At 37.9% G+C, this 21,414-nt stretch overlaps 1 protein-coding gene across 1 annotated transcript in view; it reads left to right on the plus strand.

Moving 5' to 3' along the window:
- The window catches only part of ARHGAP10 (Rho GTPase activating protein 10), a 144,242-nt gene that overhangs the window by 98,720 nt on the left and 24,108 nt on the right, over positions 1-21,414 (plus strand). Inside the window, exons 20-22 of the mRNA XM_070757792.1 lie at positions 6,856-6,994; positions 14,450-14,581; positions 18,706-18,785. Coding sequence (XP_070613893.1) covers positions 6,856-6,994; positions 14,450-14,581; positions 18,706-18,785 — 351 coding nt within the window. The remainder of the gene's footprint in view (positions 1-6,855; positions 6,995-14,449; positions 14,582-18,705; positions 18,786-21,414) is intronic.

A 21,414-nucleotide genomic window follows, 5' to 3' on the forward strand; every position in this document is an offset into this window, starting at 1 on the left:
ATCTATTTTGATGAAAATTAGAGTAGTCTAATGCAGTGTTTTTCAACCAGTGTGCCGTGGCACACTAGTGTGCCGCGAGACATGGTCAGGTGTGCCGCGAAGCTCAGCAAGAGAGATAAAAAGAGAGAGAAAAAGAAAGCAAGAGAGAGAAAGAGAGAGAGAGAAAGCAAGAAAGAGAGAAAGAGAAAGAGAGAAAGGAAGCAAGAGAGAGAGAGAGAGAGAGAAAGCAAGAGAGAGAGAGAAAGAAAGAAAGAGAGAAAGAGAAAGCGAGGCAGGGAAGGAGGGAGAGATAGAAAGAGAGCAAAAAAGAGGAAGGAAGGGAGAAAGAAAGAGGGATGGAGAGAGAGAGGAAGGAAGGAAGGGAGAGAGAGAGGTTTTTTGTCCAAACTTTTTTAGTCCCCCCACTCCCCTCTGCTCAATGTGCCCCATGATTTTGTATATGTAAAAAATGTGCCGCAGCTCAAAAAAGGTTGAAAATCACTGGTCTAATGCATGCATTTTTTTTTTTGCTAATCCCACTATCCATGCATTAATTAATATCTGTAGAATTTGTTTCCAGAGAAGACTATATATAAAGCTTAAAATTTTTGTCCTAGGTAACTACTAGGATTATTATTTTCAGTGTTTACTTGAACAGGATAACCATTTAATAATAAATGCAAAAGTATAGATGAAGCCTATTCCATGGTGTTTTTCAAGTTTCCATCTTCCAATCCGCCTTTTTTACATCCTGCACATTAGTACAATTTTTGATATAAACATTAATCTATATTACAAAAATTAATAAGTAGAATAGAACCAAAAGAGTTGCATTTTAATTGTATATTCTAAGAAGTGGGGCTTTTTTTTTTCTATTGTGCCTTTTAGGAAAGTATCATTATCATACAATATAATTTATCACAAGGTATCAGGTCATGCAAGGTTGTATGGCAGCAAATAGCTATTGATGTAATTGAACAAGGTAGAGTATCTAATGTATAGAAACTATGTAATAGCAATAGCACTTAGACTTAGATACACCATTCCATAGTGCTTTTACAGCCCTTTCTAACAGGGGCGGATTCCTCCTACCTGCTGCTACCGGTATTGGGCATATAGATTAGATTAGATTAGATTTATTGGATTTATATGCCGCCCCTCTCCGCAAACTCGGGGCGGCTCACAACAATAGCAAAAAACAGTACATAGTGACAAATCCAATGCCCATCAATCCAATTACAATTTTAAGTTAAGAAATTCATAAAACAATCCCAATATATATAAAAAACAAGCACACAATCAATCAAACAGCAAAACAACATGGGCAAGGGGGAGATGTTTTAGTTCCCCCATGCCTGACGGCAGAGGTGGGTTTTAAGGAGTTTACGAAAGGCAAGGAGGGTGGGGGCAATCCTAATCTCAGGGGGGAGCTGGTTCCAGAGGGTCGGAGCCACCACAGAGAAGGCTCTTCCCCTGGGTCCCGCCAGACAACATTGTTTAGTCGACGGGACCCGAAGAAGGCCGACTCTGTGGGACCTAACCGGTCGCTGGGATTCGTGCGGCAGAAGGCGGTCCCGAAGATATTCTGGTCCGGTGCCATGAAGGGCTTTATAGGTCATAACCAACATGGGGAGTCTCGCATGCGCATGTCCCTAGTGTGATTTTGCTTCCGCACATGCACAGGAAGCAAAAACGCGCCGAAATCTCATGAAGTGATGCACGCACACATGAGATTTTGGTGGGGTTTTTTGCTTCTGCACATGCACAGAAGCAAAAAATTGTCAAGGTCTCACACAGGTGTGTGTACCTTTATGAGATTTTGCTTCTGCTCATGTGCAAAAATTAAAGAAAAAAGATGGCGGCACCCGAAGTACTGGCACCGGAGCGGTAATGCACAAATTGTACAATCTGGCGGTTGCTACCGGTGCACAGTTGGCTACTGCACCAGTAGCAACCCAACTCTGCTCTCTAAGAGGTTTACTGAGTCAGCATATTGCCCTCAAAAATCTGGGTCCTCATTTTACCCACCTCAGAAGGATGGAAGGCTGAGTCAACCTCGAGCCGGTGAGATTGGAACTGCCGATCTGTTGTACTAGACAGCCCAATTAATCTAAATATGATATGGTTAATTTTATATTTTATTTATTTATCAAAATATTTGCAACCCATCTAACAGTTCAGACAACTCTTTAAGAGGCTTACGTCAAAATGAAATAAACATTAAACGATTATAAATATAAAAATGGATTAAAAGTAAATCAAACTAAGAAAACCAGGGTTTGGTGTGGAGAAGGGGGGCTTTTTTGGTGGTGTATCAACCACCTCCAGCCAACAGCTTCTCCCTCCGAAGCCCATGCCAGCTGGCAGAGCCAGGTTTTAAGGCCTTTTCTGAAGGTTAAAAGAGAAGAGGCAGATCTTACCTCCTGTAAGGAGCCATAGCTAAAAAGGCTCTTCTCTTGGATCCTTCCCACTGAAATTCCTTGGCTGATGGGATCCACAAAAGGCCCTTTCTGCCAACATACATGGGGTAGGCCAATCCTTTAGGAAAAGATGGTTCTGCAGATATCCAGTGTCATAAAAAGCTTTAAAGATAATAACCAGCACCTTGAATTGCACCCAGCAGCATATACAAGTGCAACTTGTATAATAGTGGTGTTACATGTGCCATCCTAAAGACATCCAAGATAGGAGGGAAATTATTACAAAGGTATGAGTGACAGAAGCAGGGCACCACATTCCAGAAAAGGATTCAATTACCACATCACAAAAAGTTGTGCAAAGGATCTCTTAGCACAAATGCCACCTCCTCTTTGAGCAGGAGTTATGAGTCTAGGGCAGTGATGGCAAACCTTTTTTTCCTCGGGTGCTGAAAGTGCGTGGGCGGGCACTATTGTGCATGCGCGAGTGCCCATACTCATAATCCAATACTTGGGGACGGCGAAAAAGCTTCTGGAGGCCAGGAACAGGCTGCTTTCCCAACTTTTGGTGGACCCAGTAAGCTTGTGTTTTGCCCTCCCCAAGCTCCAAAGGCTTCCCTGGAGCCAGGGGAGGGTAAAAACTCCCTCCCCCATCCTCCTGGAGGCTCTTTGGAAGCGAAAACTGCCCTCCCAGAGTCTCTTTGTGAGCCAAAAATCAGCAGGCCAGCACACACATGAGCGCTGGAGCTAAGCTAGGGCAACGGCTCGCGTGTCAGCAGATTTGGCTCTGCGTGCCACCTGTGCCACCCGTGCCATAGGTTCACCATCACTGGTCTAGGGGAATCCTGAAGCTGTGCCTTGGGTTTGTCTGGGGCACTGCCATCCCATTCAGAAAAGATGATAAGCTTCCAGTTCCTGAGGCTTAGTACATTTTATCAGGGTTCAGTTTATATATCTCATAGTGTTATTTATGTTTTGCAAGTAGGATGCTTTGGCTGCATAGCTAGAGGTATAACAAGCAGGAAGAGGGAGATTGTGATCCCACTCTATAGAGCGCTGGTGAGACCACATTTGGAATCCTGTGTTCAGTTCTGGAGACCTCACCTACAAAAAGATATTGACAAAATTGAACGGGTCCAAAGACGGGCTACAAGAATGGTGGAAGGTCTTAAGCATAAAACGTATCAGGAAAGACTTAATGAACTCAATCTGTATAGTCTGGAGGACAGAAGGAAAAGGGGGGACATGATGGAAACATTTAAATATGTTAAAGGGTTAAATAAGGTTCAGGAGGGAAGTGTTTTTAATAGGAAAGTGAACATAAGAACAAGGGGACACAATCTGAAGTTAGTTGGGGAAAAGATCAAAAGCAACGTGAGAAAATATTATTTTACTGAAAGAGTAGTAGATCCTTGGAACAAACTTCCAGCAGACGTGGTTGGTAAATTCACAGTAACTGAATTTAAACATGCCTGAGTTAAACATATATCCATTGTAAGATAAAATACAGGAAATAGTATAAGGGCAGACTAGATGGACCATGAGGTCTTTTTCTGCCATCAGACTTCTATGTTTCTATGTTATTACATTTATCTAAATAAAAATATTAGAAAGATAAGCTTCAGATCAAATTTTGAAGTGCTGTGATTTCCTTTTTCCCAGAAGTCTTTTTCAAGGTATCTGTGAAAAGATTTGGTTACAGAATTGATGTTTTGATTACACATTGGAATATGTAAACATTGTTTCAACTTGAATTAATTTAATGCAGCCAATTTTTATATTCTAGTGATAATTGTCAAGAGGAAAATAATCAAGTAACAGCATGTTGCTAAGCCTGAAGTTAAGATGATTATTTTGGATATTAAAATGAGTGTATAAATGGTTGACTGTCCGCTAGCAATAATTTTACGGAACAAAGGTTATATATTAAAAGTGTGTACATGGTTCTTTTTCACTTCCAGTGTACAGCAGTTCCATCCATTCTTTAAAAGTCCACAACTTACAGCCATTCATTTAGTAACCATTATAACAACACTGAAAAAAATGATGTTGACCATTTTTCGCACTTCCAATCGTTGCAACAGACCTATGAGTCATGTGATCAACTGGTATTTATTATGGTTGCAGTGTCGCGAGGTCATGTGATCACCTTTTTGCAACTTCTGACAATCAAAATCAGTGGAGAAGATTCACTTAACAACCAAATTACTACTTTAACAGCTGCAGTGATTCACTTATCAACTGTGGCAGGAAAGGTCATAAAATGGGATAAATCTCATTTAACAACTATTTTGCTTACCAACATAAATTTGAGGCTCAATTGTAGCCATAAGCCTAGGACTGACTGTATGCATTTATCTTAAATGGCTTTATTATTTTATTTATTTATTTTATTTATTGGATTTGTATGCCGCCCCTCTCCGTAGACTCGGGGCGGCTGACAACAGTGGTAAAAACAACATGCGACAATCCAATACTAAAACAGCTAAAAACCCTTATTATAAAACCAATCATACATATAAACATACCATGCATAAATTGTAGAAGCCTAGGGGGAAAGAATATCTCAGTTCCCCCATGCCTGACGGCAGAGGTGGGTTTTAAGGAGCTTACAAAAGGCGAGAAGGGTGGGGGCAATTCTAATCTCTGGGGGGAGTTGATTCCAGAGGGCCGCGGCTGCCAAAGAAAGCTCTTCCCCTGGGTCCCGCCAAACGATATTGCTTAGTCGACGGGACCCGGAGAAGGCCAACTCTGTGGGATCTAACTGGTTGCTGGGATTCGTGCGGAAGAAGGCGGTCCCTTTTGCTTACCAACATAAATTTGGGGCTCCATTGTAGCCATAAACCTAGGCCAGACTGTATGCATTTATCTTAAATGGCTTGCAAGTTAATATAATTCAAATGACTGAAATCCTTAAAAAGCCATGATGGCACAGTAGTTAAAATGCAGTACTTCAGGCTACTTCTGCTGATTGCTGGCTGACTGTAATTTGGCAGTTCGAATCTCATCAGACTCAAGATTCACTCAGCTTTCCATCCTTACGAAGTTGGTAAAATGAGGACCCACATTGTTGGAAGGCGATATGCTGACTGTAAACCACTTAAAGAGGGCTGTAAAACACAGTGAAGCGGTACATAAGTAAAAGTGCTATTGCTATTTTCACAAAAGTTAATTTCAGACAAATATAGGGTGACTTATATTCTAATAACTGCTACATTTTAAAAATGAAAACAGTCAAATATTAAATACATTAATAATTTTAGAATACAGCTCTCTTGTATTGAACCCACACTGCATAATAGACATTAATACAATCAAAGGAGTCCAGAAATACTTCACAAGAAGAGTTTTTCACTCCTTCTCTCGTAACAAATTACCTTACTCCTCCAGACTTCAAATACTACGTTTAGACAATTTACAACTACAGTACGTCGCCTCCAAAATGATTTAACCGTTGTTCATAAAATCATACACCATAATGTCCTTCCTGCTAGTGACTACTTCACCTTTAACAATAACACAAGAGCACGTAATAGATACAAACTAAATGTAAATCACTCCAAAGTAGACTGCAGAAAATACGATTTCAGCAATAGAATGGTCAACGCCTGGAATTCATTACTTGACTCTGTAGTTTCTTCCCCAAACCCCAAAATCTTCAACCTTACATTATCTACAGTCGACCTCTCCCCTTTTCTAAGAGGTCTGTAAGGGGTGTGCATAATTATTATTATTATTTATTATTATTTATTAGATTTGTATGCCGCCCCTCTCCGTAGACTCGTACCATTGTGCCTACCGTCCCTGTCCTTCTGTATTTTTTAATTCTTTCTATCACTACTTTCTATTTATGTTAATACAAAATATAATTCTATACTTGTTTGACAAATAAATGAATAACATAAAATAAAATCTTCAACACTCCGTGGCCTGCATTGCAGTTTCCGGTCAAATTCAAAGTGTTGGTCATGACCTTTAAAGCCCTACATGGCATTGGACCAGAGTACCTCCGGAACCGCCTGCTACCGCACGAATCCCAGCGATAAGGTCCCAAAGAGTTGGCCTTCTCCGGGTCCCGTCGACTAAACAATGTCGTCTAGCGGGCCCCAGGGGAAGAGCCTTCTCTGTGGCGGTCCCGGCCCTCTGGAATCAACTCCCCCCCCGGAGATTAGAACTGCCCCCACCCTCTTTGCCTTTCGCAAACTACTTAAGACCCACCTATACCGCCACGCATGGGGGATTTGAGACATCTTCCCCAGGCTCATTATTATTTATGTTTGGTATGTATGTGCTGTTTGGTTTTTTAATTATGATAGGGTTTTTAGTTATTTTTAATATTAGATTTGTGCCATTGTAATATTGTTTTTTATCGTTGTGAGCCGCCCCGAGTCTTTGGAGAGGGGCGGCATACAAATCTAATAAATTGAATTGAATTGAATTGAAAATATTTATTTTTCAGGTGACAATCTTAGCCCTGCCAAAGAATACACACGCTCAGGTAGCATGGATTCCCTGTCTTCTCAGTCTCCCACAACTGCTGCTCCTACCAGCCCTCAAGACATGCAGAAAAATAATCTAATAACTGATGGTGGCAATCCGTAAGTACATATTATTTTTGTTTGAAAGTCTATCTGCTGTACAAAAAAACTTCTAAAATACAGATTTCTTGTTGTCTTAAAGTATTTGTAACTACCAGAAATGTGGAAAGCAATTTTATTAGTTCCTTTTTAGGTTCAATACAACAGAGTTTAACTTATTTCTTTAGGTTTAATTATTTTAAATGATATTGCAAATATCTTGCAATTTTTGGATTGCAAGAGTCCCTTCAAAATAAATGTCTTTTAAAACATTTAATTTGGTTTTAAAAAGGAACTTGTTACATACATTTTAGCCATATAGATAGTCAACAGTAGCTGAAATTATATTACGTTATTTTAGAGGTGTGTAGTATATTATCTTGCATAGAGAGAAGCCTTTTAAAGTTAGATGTTTACTTCATAATTCTTCCTCTCTTTGGCAGACTACAGATGAAGGTAAATGTTCCATATGTCTATTCAATACAATCCCCCTGACAATCAGCAGTGTATTTAATATCATAAGTATTATAAGTGTTATATAATTGTCACAGCATGATATAGCAGCTAGATGAACTTGCTAGTTTTGGAAAGGCTAAGCGGGATTATTGCTGTTAAATTCATGTAGAAGAAACCACCATAAAATCCAGAATTATGTACAGTTCTCTTGTTCTATTCCCCCCTCCCCAAAGAAAAGGTTAAAATAATCATTTCCATATTTTTTCCAAGAAAGTTTTATGGACACATCCATGTACAGTGTTCCCTCAATTTTCGCGGGTTCGAACTTCGCAGAACGTCTATACCATGGTTTTTCAAAAATATTAATTTAAAAATACTTTACGGTTTTTCCCCCGCTATACCACGGTTTTCCCCGCCCGATGATATCATAGGTCATTGCCAAACTTTTGTCTGCCTTTAATAAATATTTCTTTTTAATAAACTTTAATAAATAAACATGGTAAGTAATAATCTAAATGGTTACTAAGGGAATGGGAAATTGTAATTTAGGGGTTTAAAGTGTTAAGGGAAGGCTTGGGATACTCTTCATAGCCAAAAATAGTGTATTTACTTCCGCATCTCTACTTCGCGGAAATTCGACTTTCGCGGGCAGTCTCGGAACTCATCCCCCGCGAAAATCGAGGGAACACTATAAACCCTAGGATTTATGTTCCTTTCAATATTTCAACATGATTCCTAATTAATCCACATGTTTTCACAGGAATTTTTGTCCCATTAACATGTTGATAAAAATTTGCATTTAGGAAATTTTCTCAGGGTGTTCATATTTTAGGAAGTACAGAGAAGCATAATGTATTTGTGATTAACATGGAAGCTTTTAGGGGTGGGGGGGGAGCATTGCCTGCAGAGCAATGTTTTTTTCCCCTCTGTAGCCAGTACTATTCAATCTAAAAATTCACCTCTGTGTGCAATCATTTGGAAAAGAAAAAATGTGGAATCACAGTGACAGCCACAGTGGAAGATTGAAGACTGTGGAGTCACATAGACTTTTTCATAGTGCAACCCAGGGTAGGAGTCTATTCTGGGTTAAGATTTACATGAAAAGAGCTTTTAAAAGGAGTGAACCTTCTACTGCCATTCAGAACACCCAGAAGAAAGCCCGCCTAAGCTCGTTGCTTATTAAAATTTTACATTACAATTATGAGAAAGATCTCATCTGATTGTGCTTTTAGGCCTTCTAAAAAGCATTCTCCTTCTTCCGCCCTCTCTATAGTCAGTGTCATTCATAGTTGACAAATTTCCTATATAACTTTTTGTCTCGTACCATATACAGATTTTGGTTGACAGGTGTTCATGCATTCAAAATAACTCAAGTGAAATCCATGTATTTAACACGGTATTGTGAGATCTTAATTAAAACATGTAAACATTTTATTCAATAATATTCAGTACATCTTCAACATATATAATATTCAGTATTCTAAATATTTTGGACACTTAATTCAAATTTCAGCATACAGTATTGTTGATGTCTTCCTTTCAACATGATAAAAATTAGAACATGATCAAAATATGATTAAAAGTTGGGTAGTATAAGTGCACTAGATTAATGACAAAAACTATCAATTAATGATAAAAGAAGGAAAAAAGATTTAAAAAATCAATGATCTGTGTGGCGTAATTCAAGTTTTATACACTTGAATGGAAAGAGGATCTGTACTATAAAGCAAAGGACTCTTGCTATAAAGCATGCAAAGGGGCTATAAGTGAGCTAGCATATAGTACATTGCCCCAAAGTTGAAAGTTTATGTAACTCAGTTCAGTGCTGATGATACATACATACATGCATACATATATACATACATATATCTACACACCTTGACTTTCATCAGTATTGAGTTACATAATTGAGTTACATAAACATTCAACTCTGTGGCAGTGACATCCCAAAATATATAATAAAATATGTATAAAATGTGGCTAACAGTGTTTTTCAATAAAAATAGGATATAAATTATAAACACAATAACCTTCATTGTGTATTGGACAAAATAAATAAATAAAATAAAACTGTATTCTAGTTGAAGAAGCTAAACCGTAACTGTTAAGTCCAAGGAATGGAGGAAACGTTGTAGCTTTAACATTTTTATTAGTTTTGCTGGAACGTACCTCAACAAGTAACTTTTAACCAACAGAATAGCAAAAAGGCGCTAAAAGAAAAAGTTCTGTCCCTTTTAAACTTTTTGCCCGGGAGGGGCAGCTTGACAGCTGCCAATCCGCGACCCGCATGCAAAATAGGGCAACATCCTCCTGTATACAACAATAACTTTTCCTCCCACATAAATCTATGGGTATGTTTGAGTGTGTATCTCTATAAACACACGCACATGCACGCACACGCACACACACATTTTCAAGCACTCTTTTGGTTCTTCATCACTCCTTTGTAAATAATTCACTTTCAAGTCCATAATCTGAATAAAATTAGTTACTTCGGAGTCTTCGGAGAGGGGCGGCATACAAATCCAAATAATAAATAAATAAATACTTGAAGTATATACTGTACTGTACTTCAAGTAACTAATTTAATTTAATTTAAGGAGCATGCATAAGTGCACTAGAGTGCCTTCCGACCCCTGTCCTATCCCATATATCTTCTTTCTCTAATCTATTTCCTCGAAGGTGTCCTCTATTACCTTCATTGTGTATTGGACAAAATAAATAAATAAAAAATAAATAAAACAATTTGTAAAAAAACAATAAATTAGCTGTATAATGTGTAGAAGTCTACATTTGATAGAAGAGACACATGTTTACAGAATCTTTTATATGCAGAGGATTCATGCTCTATCTTGAGAAAACAGAATAGGTCTATCTTCATTATGATAGAGAAATGATGGCCTTGTCCAGAAGGAGGGGAACATTCAACAGGGTCCTAGTTAATTTTAACATGGTTCAAGCTTGTAACAGAAGAGGAAGTCCTTTAATTTGGCATGCGCTAAACCTGATAGCATTTTAAAGATACCAGCTTCTAGAATTATAATAGCTAGTGTAGATCTTAAACCAGACATCCTAGGATTGTTTGATTAAAACTTTATTTTCCCATTTTAAACCAATTATAACTTTCATATATGTTTCAATGATTATAAATATAAGCGGGGTCTATAACAGTAATCAAAAAAAGATGTTCGCATGACTAAGCTTTACCAATATTGAGCTCAAAAAGAATTTTGCAAGGGTGCCCAGTGACACCTTGAGTCCAACGACAACTGAAATCAAGTCAAATTTCCAGATTGCAAGCATTATTATTATTATTATTAATATTATTATTATTATTTATTGGATTTGTATGCCACCCCTCTCCGTAGACTCGGGGCGGCTAACAACAGCAATAAAAAACATCATGCAAATCCAATACTAAAAGCAACTAAAATACCCTTATTATAAAACTAAACATCCATATAGCAAACATACCATGCATAAATTATAAAGGCTTAGGGGGAAAGAATGTCTCAATTCCCCCATGCCTGACAACAGAGGTGGGTTTTAAGGAGCTTACGAAAGGCAAGGAGGGTGGGGGCAACTCTGATCTCTGGGGGGAGTTGATTCCAGAGGGTCGGGGCCGCCACAGAGAAGGCTTTTCCCCTGTGCCCTGCCAAGCGACATATTTTTTGTTGACGGGACCCGGAGAAGGCCCACTCTGTGGGACCTAACCGGTCACTGGGATTCGTGCGGCATAAGGCGGTCTCGTAGATACCCTGGTCTGGTGCCATGAAGGGCTTTATAGGTAATGACCAACACTTTGAATTGTGACCGGAAACTGATCGGCAACCAATGCAGACTGCAGAGTGTTGGTGTAACATGGGCATTTTGGGGAAAGCCAAAATGCCTACTGTTTCCATATGTACAATCCTTTCAAAATCAGGCTCAACCTCAGTACCTCTAGTCCAGTTTCTTCTTTACCATCAGCACATTTATTTATTTTATTATTATTATTATTATTATTATTATTATTATTATTATTATTATTATTATTTTATTTATTAGATTTGTATGCCGCCCCTCTCCGTAGACTCGGGGCGGCTCACAACAGTGATAAAAACAATACATAATGACAAATCTAATAATTAGAATCTAAAATAGCAATTCTACATATAAAAAATCCAAAAGAGAAACCCCAGTACGTAAATAAAAGCATACATACAGTCATGTTGTGCACAGAAACTACATAGGCAAGGGGAAAGTGTCTCAGTTCCCCCAAGCTTGACGACAGAGATGGGTTTTGAGGAGTTTACGAAAGGCAAGGAGGGTGGGGGCAGTCCTAATCTCCGGGGGGAGCTGATTCCAGAGGGTCGGAGCCGCCACAGAGAAGGCTCTTCCCCTGGGTCCCGCCAGACGGCATTGTTTAGTCGACAGGACCCGGAGAAGACCAACTCTAGCCTAGACGTTATTAATTTGCTAGTAGTTCTTAAAAGGAGGAGCATAAAAACAACAACCACTATTATTATATAATATATTATTATATAATTATATAATTATAATAATAATTATTATTTAATAATTATTGTGATGAAGCTAGTTATTTTATTACTACTTTTTTGGAAAGGTAACAGTGCTCTGTGATGTCATGATGGCCACATAACCATGGAAACATCTTCGGATAGCACTGACTCAATGGCCCTGAATTTAAAAAAATATTTTTTAAAAAGTTGTAAGAGCAGTTTTTTATTCTTGATATATGCCCTTTCCCTGATTAAGTTGAAATTTAAGATATGAAGATTGGGAAAATCAGTATCAGTAGTTTGCTATGCTAAATAAATGCATAACTATGTAAAATAAATAATTATTAAATAATTTTTAATAAATAAATAATCTTTATTTTATAACAAAATTCAAATGCTTAACTTTTTCAAACTTCTTAGGAAGAATACCCAATAATAAAATACATCAACTTTATATTAACTTTAACTTGTTTTATTAATTATGTTTTGGCCTTCTAATGTTTTATCGTGTTTTATGGGTAAGAAAGTCCATAACTGAATTGGCTACAGATTTAGTTGTATACTATTTTTGTGCTAGATGTGTCTGTTTATCTGTCTTTCTGTCTGTAGTCCATCCATTCATCTCTGTGCTTAAATAGATTAAGAAATAGATATGAAATATTGTCATGTACTATTACTATACCTGGATAAACAACATGCTATTTAGTGTAGACTGATCATACTATAGGTACTTGCATATTTTGATTTTTGTATGTAATGGACCTTGTCTGTCTTAATTTCCTCTTTAACCAAAATAAATACCCATCACCCTTAACATATAAAATCCAATTACTGTATTACCCAAGTAATGTTGGTTAAAGAAAAGTCATTATCTTCCTGTTTATGTTTTTATTTAACAGCATATGCTCCCATTCACTGTAAAATACTTTACATGCAAGAAACATTTACATCTTTGTTCCTTTATTCACTTTTAATAGAATTATGGAATTGTGTGCTTCCTGTAAAGAAAGAGAGGTTATGCTGTTCTATAGAACAAAATAGACTTGTTGAAATTCTTTCCTTGGCCTTGGTCTTCTGCTTTCCTTGCTCACTGATTCTTGAGATAAAGGAATTCTATTTAGCAAGGTTACCTTGGCAACAAGTCAGATAATATACAATAAAGTTTCTTTTCCAGTATTTAATTCCTGAATTTCAGTTAAGATGCCTAATTTAATTTTGTCAAATTTCCAAGTGGTCCTTTTAGAAATGGAATTACAGTGTTCCCTCGATTTTCACGGGGGTTGCGTTCCAAGACCGCCTGCGAAAGTCGAATTTCCACAAAGTAGCGGTGTGGAAGTAAAAACACCATTTTTGGCTATGGACAGCCAAAAACTACCCCGACGCGCCCTTTTTCAAGGCTGCGCAAGGAGCCGGGCTTGAAGTTGGGGGCGGGGAGCGACGAAAGTGCGGAGGCTGGCAAAGATTGTTTTGAATATCGGCTGCCTCTGCCCCCTGGCCGCTACCCCCGCCCGCCCGATCCGCCCCTCTCACCGGCTTTCTTGGGACACGGGTCCTCCTACAGCAGTGCTGGTGGCTACGGCTTCTCATCCTCATTCAGCCGCTAGCCGCTCTGAGCGCTTTGAGAATGCCCGCCCCGCCCCTCTCACAGTCCCTTTGCTGAGAGCGCTTTCATCCCAGCTATCAGCGAGGGGGCTGCAGGAGAGGCGGGGCAGGCGTTCTCACACAGAGGGAGAGAGGGAGGGAGAAAGAGAGAGAGAGCAAGAGGGGGAGAGTGGAAGATAGAGAGAGAGAGAGAAATGATAGAAAAAAGGGGAGAAAAAAAGAGAAATGAGAAAATGATTGAAGCAGAGAATGACAGGAAAGAAAGAGAAAGAGAGAGAAGTGACTCTTGGTGATGACGTATGACGTCATCGGGTGGGAAAAACCGTGGTATAGAATAAAACCCGCGGAGTATTTTTTAATTAATATTTTTTGAAAAACCGTGGTATAGCTGTTTCGCGAATTTTGAACCCGCGAAAATTGAGGGATCACTGTATACCTTATAATAATTTCTCCTTGTCAAAGAAAAAGGACCAGCAAATAATCTTTCTTCTTTAATAGTTTTATCCTTAATTACTATTTTTTCACAAAAGCTACCATACCATTTACCTTACTGTAATATTTATCTTTCATGAATTACCAATTTATAAGCCAAATATAGAAACTTACGATAATTTACTTTTTTATATTTGAAAGGAGACTCTTTTCACACAAAAAATCACAAGACTTTTTTTAAAAAGGGTTTTCTTTGGCTTATTCTTAACTATGAAATTTAATCAGAAATAAATTAAAAATAAAATAAATTTCTCACTTGCTTAACGAGGTTGAATATTTCATAAAGCCAGTCTAATATTTCATAAAGCCAGTTCGATATATGTTTAAGAACACATATTATGTTTTGAAGTTAACAACATTGATTTTACAGATCTAACTAGAGGTTGCATTGAAATCATTAATTAGGCGCATAAAATTATTTCAGATCCAGTGATGTTCATTCATCAATGGTTTCCTGGATAAATCTGAAGTCAACTACAGCCCAAAGTCCAGTCACAACAAACTTGTCATTTTTATTTCCGTCCTCTGCTGCAGAAACTGACAGACCAGTTGGAAGGTAACCCTGGATTATTAATTTATTTTCACTGTCATTTATTTCTTATTACATAACAGAAACGGGATTGTTCTTTTCTCTTCTAACGATTAACATAGACATAAATTGTTCTTTGATAGTTAAACAGTCTATAGTCAGAATATTTTATTTTATTTATTTATTATTTAGATTTGTATGCCGCCCCTCTCCGCAGACTCGGGGCGGCTCACAACAAAGTGAAAACAATTTACAACAAATCTAAATTACTATTTTAAAAACCCCATTTTCTAAACAAACATACATACAGACATACCATTCATAAATTGTAAATGCCCGGGGGAGATGTCTCAGTTCCCCCATGCCTGACGACAAAGGTGGGTCTTAAGGAGCTTACGAAAGGCAAGGAGAGTAGGGGCAGTTCTAATCTCCGGGGGGAGTTGGTTCCAGAGGGCCGGGGCCACCACAGAGAAGGCTCTTCCCCTGGGGCCCGCCAACCGACATTGTTTAGTTGACGGGACCCGGAGAAGGCCCACTCTGTGGGACCTAATCGGTCGCTGGGATTCGTGCGGCAGCAGGCGGTCTCGGAAATATTCTGGTCCAGTGCCATGAAGGGCTTTAAAGGTCATAACCAACACTTTGAATTGTGACTGGAAATTGATCGGCAACCAATGCAGACTGCAGAGTGTTGGGGAAACATGGGCATACCCATGACTGCTTTCGCAGCTGCATTCTGCACGATCTGGAGTTTCCGAACACTTTTCAAAGGTAGCCCCATGTAGAGAGCATTACAGTAGTCGAACCTCGAGGTGATGAGGACATGACTATCAGCAGTGAGTCCCGGTCCAAATAGGGCCGCAACTGGTGCACCAGGCGAACCTGGGCAAACGCCCCCCTCGCCACAGCTGAAAGATGGTTCTCTAATGTGAGCTGTGGATCGAGGAGGATGCCCAAGTTGCGGACCCTCTCCGAGGGGGTCAATAATTCCCCCCCCAGGGTAATGGAAGGACAGATGGAATTGTCCTTGGGAGGCAAAACCCACAGTCACTCCGTCTTATCCGGGTTGAGTTTGAGTCTGTTGACACCCATCCAGGCCCCAACAGCCTCCAGACACCGACACATCACTTCCACTGCTTCCCATTCATAATTCCCATTCATAATTCAAAGCAGAATATTCAAACTGGGAGAGGGATGGGGAAAAGACATAGACTTTAAAGACAGAGTTCAATTCTGGTTACATTGAATGAGATTTTTTTTCTTTCTTTCTTTAATATATTTAAAACTATAATTCGCTTGTAATTTCCCAGCTAGTCCACTGATCAATCATGTCTTAATTTTAAAAAAATGGAAGTCATGCCCTGTAGCACGCAGGACTAAGAAAGGAACATGATAATACTTCAATTGTATACCAGTGTCATTTGAGAATGGGAAATTAAGATAATGGAATATTGTTACAAAAACAATATTCTTTCCTATAGATAAAATAAGGAAGCCTCCCATAACTTTTTTTTACTACCAAGGAAAGACAATGAGATCGAACAAATTTTACCAAATGTTGCTAAGGATTTTAAAATGTTGCATTTTAAATTCCATAGTTGGAGTGAAAGATATTTGATTTTGAGAGAATTGCTGAAATGAAAAATGGTATAAAAATTGAATAGTATAATATAACATTTATTTATTTATTTATTGGATTTGTATGCCGCCCCTCTCCGTAGACTCTGGGCGGCTAACAACAATAATAAAAATAGCATGTAAATCCAATACTACAACAACTAAAAAACCCTTATTTTAAAACCAATCATACCTACAAGCAAACATATCATGCATAAATTGTAGAAGCCTAGGGGGAAAGAGTATCTCAGTTCCCCCATGCCTGACGGCAGAGGTGGGTTTTAAGGAGCTTACGAAAGGCGAGGAGGATGGGGGCAATTCTAATCTCTGGGGGGAGTTGGTTCCAGAGGGCCGGGGCCACCACAGAGAAGGCTCTTCCCCTGGGCCCCGCCAAACACGAGGCAACATCTTCATTAGTCCTTAATTTGTGAGCTTTAGTTTAGTTAAATTTAGTTTAGTTTAAGGGGCGTGCATAAGTGCACCAGTGTGCCTTTCGTCCCCTGTCCAATTGTCTCTCCTTATCTCATTTATCTTTTCTTCCTTTCAAATATGTTCACCAATACTTTTATATCTTATCTTCTATTCTTTTCTTTACTTATATTATTACATATCTTTCTCTTCAATGTGTATTATGTATTGAACAAAATAAATAAATAAATAAATAAATAAATAAATAAATAAATAAATAAATAAATAAATAGTTTTCACTTGATGATAATTAGGACTGGAATTTCCTGTACTAAATGATATGGTTGTAAATTCAGGTATCCTATGACCCTGCTGGAGTCCTCAGTTACCATTATTAAGCAAGGACTGCGTTAAGTGATTGTGACTTCTGATCTCCAGCCAGCTTCCCCATTGACTTTGTGGGAAACTGGCCGGGTGTGTTGCAAATCATGATTGCGTTGACCACAGGATATTGCAATGATGTAATGAAGAGGTGGGTGCTGATTACCCAGATTGTGATCACATGACCACACGAGGACTGCACCTTAAAAGCCAGTCATAATTACCATAGAAGTTCAGCGCTGTTGCAATTTGGAACAGGGGTTGTTAAGTGAGCGCTACCTATATTGACGTCATACATTTAATGACAAAAACCTGTATATGTTTAAACTTTCCTTTTGCAAGCACTAGGATTTTTTTTATATTTTGATAGATATGACAATTATAATTTTATAATTATAAAGAGATTAGAATAGCCCCCACCCTCCTTGCCTTTCGTAAGCTCCTTAAAGCCCACCTCTGCCGTCAGGCATGGGGGAACTGAGATATTCTTTCCCCCTAGGCCTTTACAATTTATGAATGGTATGTTTGTATGTATGATTGGTTTTATAACAAGGGTTTTTAGCTGTTTTTAGTATTGGATTGTCACATGTTGTTTTTACCACTGTTGTTAGCCACCCTGAGTTCACGGAGAGGGGCGGCATACAAATCCAAATAATAATAATAATAATAATAATAATAATAATAATAATAATAATAATAATAATAATAATAATATTAAGAGAAAATGATTATAATGGTTTTCAGTTTCTTCATGCTTAACAGCCAAAATACTATTTTTATTTAATGTGTCAAGTGCTACAGTGAAATATCCTAATCAGTCTTTAATACAAATTTGATTTTTATCTACAGATAGTATCAAAAAGCTAGGCAATTACAGCTGTGCCAACTACAATGTAGAAATAATTTAGTGACCTCTAGTAAACAGGCTCCTGCATATTTTGTAATTTGCTTCAGGGAAAGCTAATTATGGGCAAAGCCATAAAAGAGAATGGATGAATAATGCTGAAAGATGTGCGTAGCATGAGTGAAGCCTCTCAAAACATTAATCCCATCCTGAATTAAAAAATGTTACACTGCCATCCATTGAGACAGCTGCAATTCCATGTTTCAAATAAACAGGATTATTGATTATCAGAGAGAAAATACACTGACAATTTCAGCAGAGCAAGGAATCCATTCCAAGGTAGATTAAGTCCTTGAATCATAGGTTTCTCTTTGCTCTGCCCTTGCATCTTCTGCACTAACTGCTAATTATTGTTTTTGTAGATAAAATACACACACATACACGCTGACAATGGGTCTTTTCTTGTATGACTACAATCAATATTATTTCCTTTTATTGTCGTTTGGCGGGCCCCAGGGGAAGAGCCTTCTCTGTGGTGGCCCCGGCCCTCTGGAATCAACTCCCCCCCAGAGATTAGAACGGCCCCCACCCTCCTTGTCTTTCGCAAATTACTCAAGACCCACCTTTGTCGCCAGGCATGGGGGAGTTAGGATATTCCTTCCCCTAGGCCATTACAAGTTATGTATGGTATGTTTGTGTGTATGTTTGGTTTTTATAATAAGGGTTTTTAGTTGTTTTATTAAATTGGATTGTTACATGTTGTTTTTTTATCATTGTTGTTAGCCGCCCCGAGTCTGCGGAGAGGGGCGGCATACAAATCCAATTAATGATGATGATGATGATGATGAAAATTGAGGACCTGTAAATAATTGTGCAATTTTTTCTTTTTCAACATTGTCAATAGAAAAGCCAGGGCAGTATATCCTTGTGAAGCAGAGCATAGTTCCGAGCTGTCTTTTCAAACTGGTGCAGTTTTTGAAGATGGTAAGTAGTTACCACTTTTATAATCCTACAAATAAGCACTTTTTTTTTTTAGAAAGCTGACATGTAATATCACATAATATCTCCCTACGTGATGTCTTGGCGCAATACATGCAGCATCCATTGTAAGCATATGTGTTCCTGAACCAACGTCTGATGAAGCTTTTAAAAAAATCACATTAAGACAATCTGTGCACAGCTTGGATTTAATCTTATTTGAACCTATTGGATCTGTTGTTAGCCGCCCCGAGTCGGAGAGGGGCGGCATACAAATCCAATAAATAATAATAATAATAATAATAGTAATAATAATAATAATAATAATTTTTTTTCATGCAACTGACCAGTAGATCAAAGCAGAACTTGAAAGATGTGAAGAATTTAATTGGAGATCCATTTTAGCCATGGTTTTACTTCTTACTTTGTTGCTACATTGTAAAAATACGGTGTAAGGATGCAGTTTCTGTTTACATTTCCTTTCAACCCTACAGCAGTTTTTCTTAATCTAGCCACCTTAATCCCTAGATTTTTAATCAATAGCCATACTAAAATGGAAATTCCGAGAGCCTCGGAAGCAACAAATCTATAAGATACTAATTTGGGGAAGTTTTAGTGAAACTTGGTAGAAATGAACTACAACATACAATAGTATATTTAAAAAAATCAACATTCATTCAATAAATAGGGATACATCTTACACATTTAATAATATGTAAGAACTGAGTAATAACTAGGTTTGGGAAACTGTGGACTCACTGTTATTGAGTTGATACCGTGTTTCCCCGAAAATAAGACACTGTCTTATATTAAGTTGTGCTACGTCTTATTTTCGGGGGGGGGGGCTTATATTTCTCAAATAAGACAAATTCACAGGCAGAAAAGCTGACACCCCCAAAGAAATGGTACGGTACCTGTCAGTATGGCACCCCCACACACAAACGACGGCACTTATATGGTACAACAGTACAGTGTTCCCTCGATTTCCGTGGGGGATGCGTTCCGAGACCGCCTGCGAAAGTCGAATTTCCGTGAAGTAAAGATGCGGAAGTAAATCCACCATTTTTGGCTATGGACAGTATCACAAGCCATCCCTTAACACTTTAAACCCCTAAATTACCATTTCCCATTCCCTTAACAAACATTTACTCACCATTATTACTGGTGCTCACCATTGAATAAGACACTTAGTGATCCTGATACTTAAAAACATAATTATTTATTAACAATAATTAATTTTTTTGTTATTTATTTGCAAAAATTATTAGTTTGGCGATGACATATGATGTCATTGGGTGGGAAAAACCGTGGTATAGGAAAAAAACCGCAAAGTATTTTTTAATTAATATTTTTTTAAAAACCGTGGTATAGGCTATTCGCGAAGTTCAAACCCGCGAAAATTGAGGGAACACTGTATACTCCCGCTATTGCAGCTTCCGGCCACCAGAGGAACTACAGTCTACGCACTGTAGTGGAGACTGTAATGGCGGTGAGACAGCAGCTGTACTGGACGGTACAAAGCGATGGAAGGGGCCAGCAGGGGACACCACGTTATTACGGTACCGCTATGAACAGCTTTGAATTGTACCGTATGTTTTTCCACCGTACCATATGTAAACTTGACTACGCCTTATTTTTGGGGGGTGCCTTATATTAGCAAATTCTGCAAAACCTCTGACATATATTACTTTTGGGGTACGTCTTATTTTCGGGGAAATGGGGTACTACTAACATTATAATGAGAAATCCACAGTAAAAATTCAGAAATATTGAATGTTAGAAACCAGATTAAAGAAAATCTCTGTTGGCTGTTTGATAGAGATGAGGCCAAGAAACACAATTCCTGAATTTCAGGAATGTACATTATAGTTATAAGATAGAATAACAGAAAATAGAAAGCCATATTATTTTGAACTAAATCAAGAAGTTTATTTGAAATCAAATACATTTCAGAATTATTTCTTATATTATTTAATTTAAATCATGTTATTATTTTAATTCTTTTAGAGTTTCATTCTCATGATTTCCATGTCCTCAGAGCTGAATTGTTATATTTTTTCCTTAATGGTTCATTATTCTCTTCCCAGTCTCCAAGGCTAGTTCTACATTTGCTCATTGCTAACCTTGTAGTTTTAATATTTTCTATCAATTCAGGTTACCTCTTGTTGTGAAAAATATACACTCACTTAAGATTCCTTTTATACACTATCTCAAATCCTATCCTTTTGTAGAATGAAAGAAATATCTTGAGTTTGAGTAGAGAGAAAAAATGGAACCAAAACAAGATACGGTTTCAACTCTGACAATAATTGTTTGCCTATGTTAATGTTATTCAGAACAAGAAAGCAGATATTAACTATAAAGTGGTTTTCAGATACTATGAAAGGGAATAGATTTGCATAATATAAAGCAAGAAGGAGTGGATTGTTCCAAAGATGCCTTTTTAAAAGTTAACTGGACTTTCTTAGTTTTTCCTTCCTTTGTCCAAGAAGTTTATTCAGTTTTGGCTGAATGGTAGAAAATGAAAGGATTTATATTCCTTGAGTCACCTGATTGTTAGCATTCTTTGAGTTCTAAAATAGATAATTGAAAATCTCCATAGATAAGGTGGGTTGATGGTAGTAATATGGAAGAT

This window comes from Erythrolamprus reginae, chromosome 7, assembly GCF_031021105.1.
Source record: "Erythrolamprus reginae isolate rEryReg1 chromosome 7, rEryReg1.hap1, whole genome shotgun sequence".
Classification (NCBI taxonomy): domain Eukaryota; kingdom Metazoa; phylum Chordata; class Lepidosauria; order Squamata; family Dipsadidae; genus Erythrolamprus; species Erythrolamprus reginae.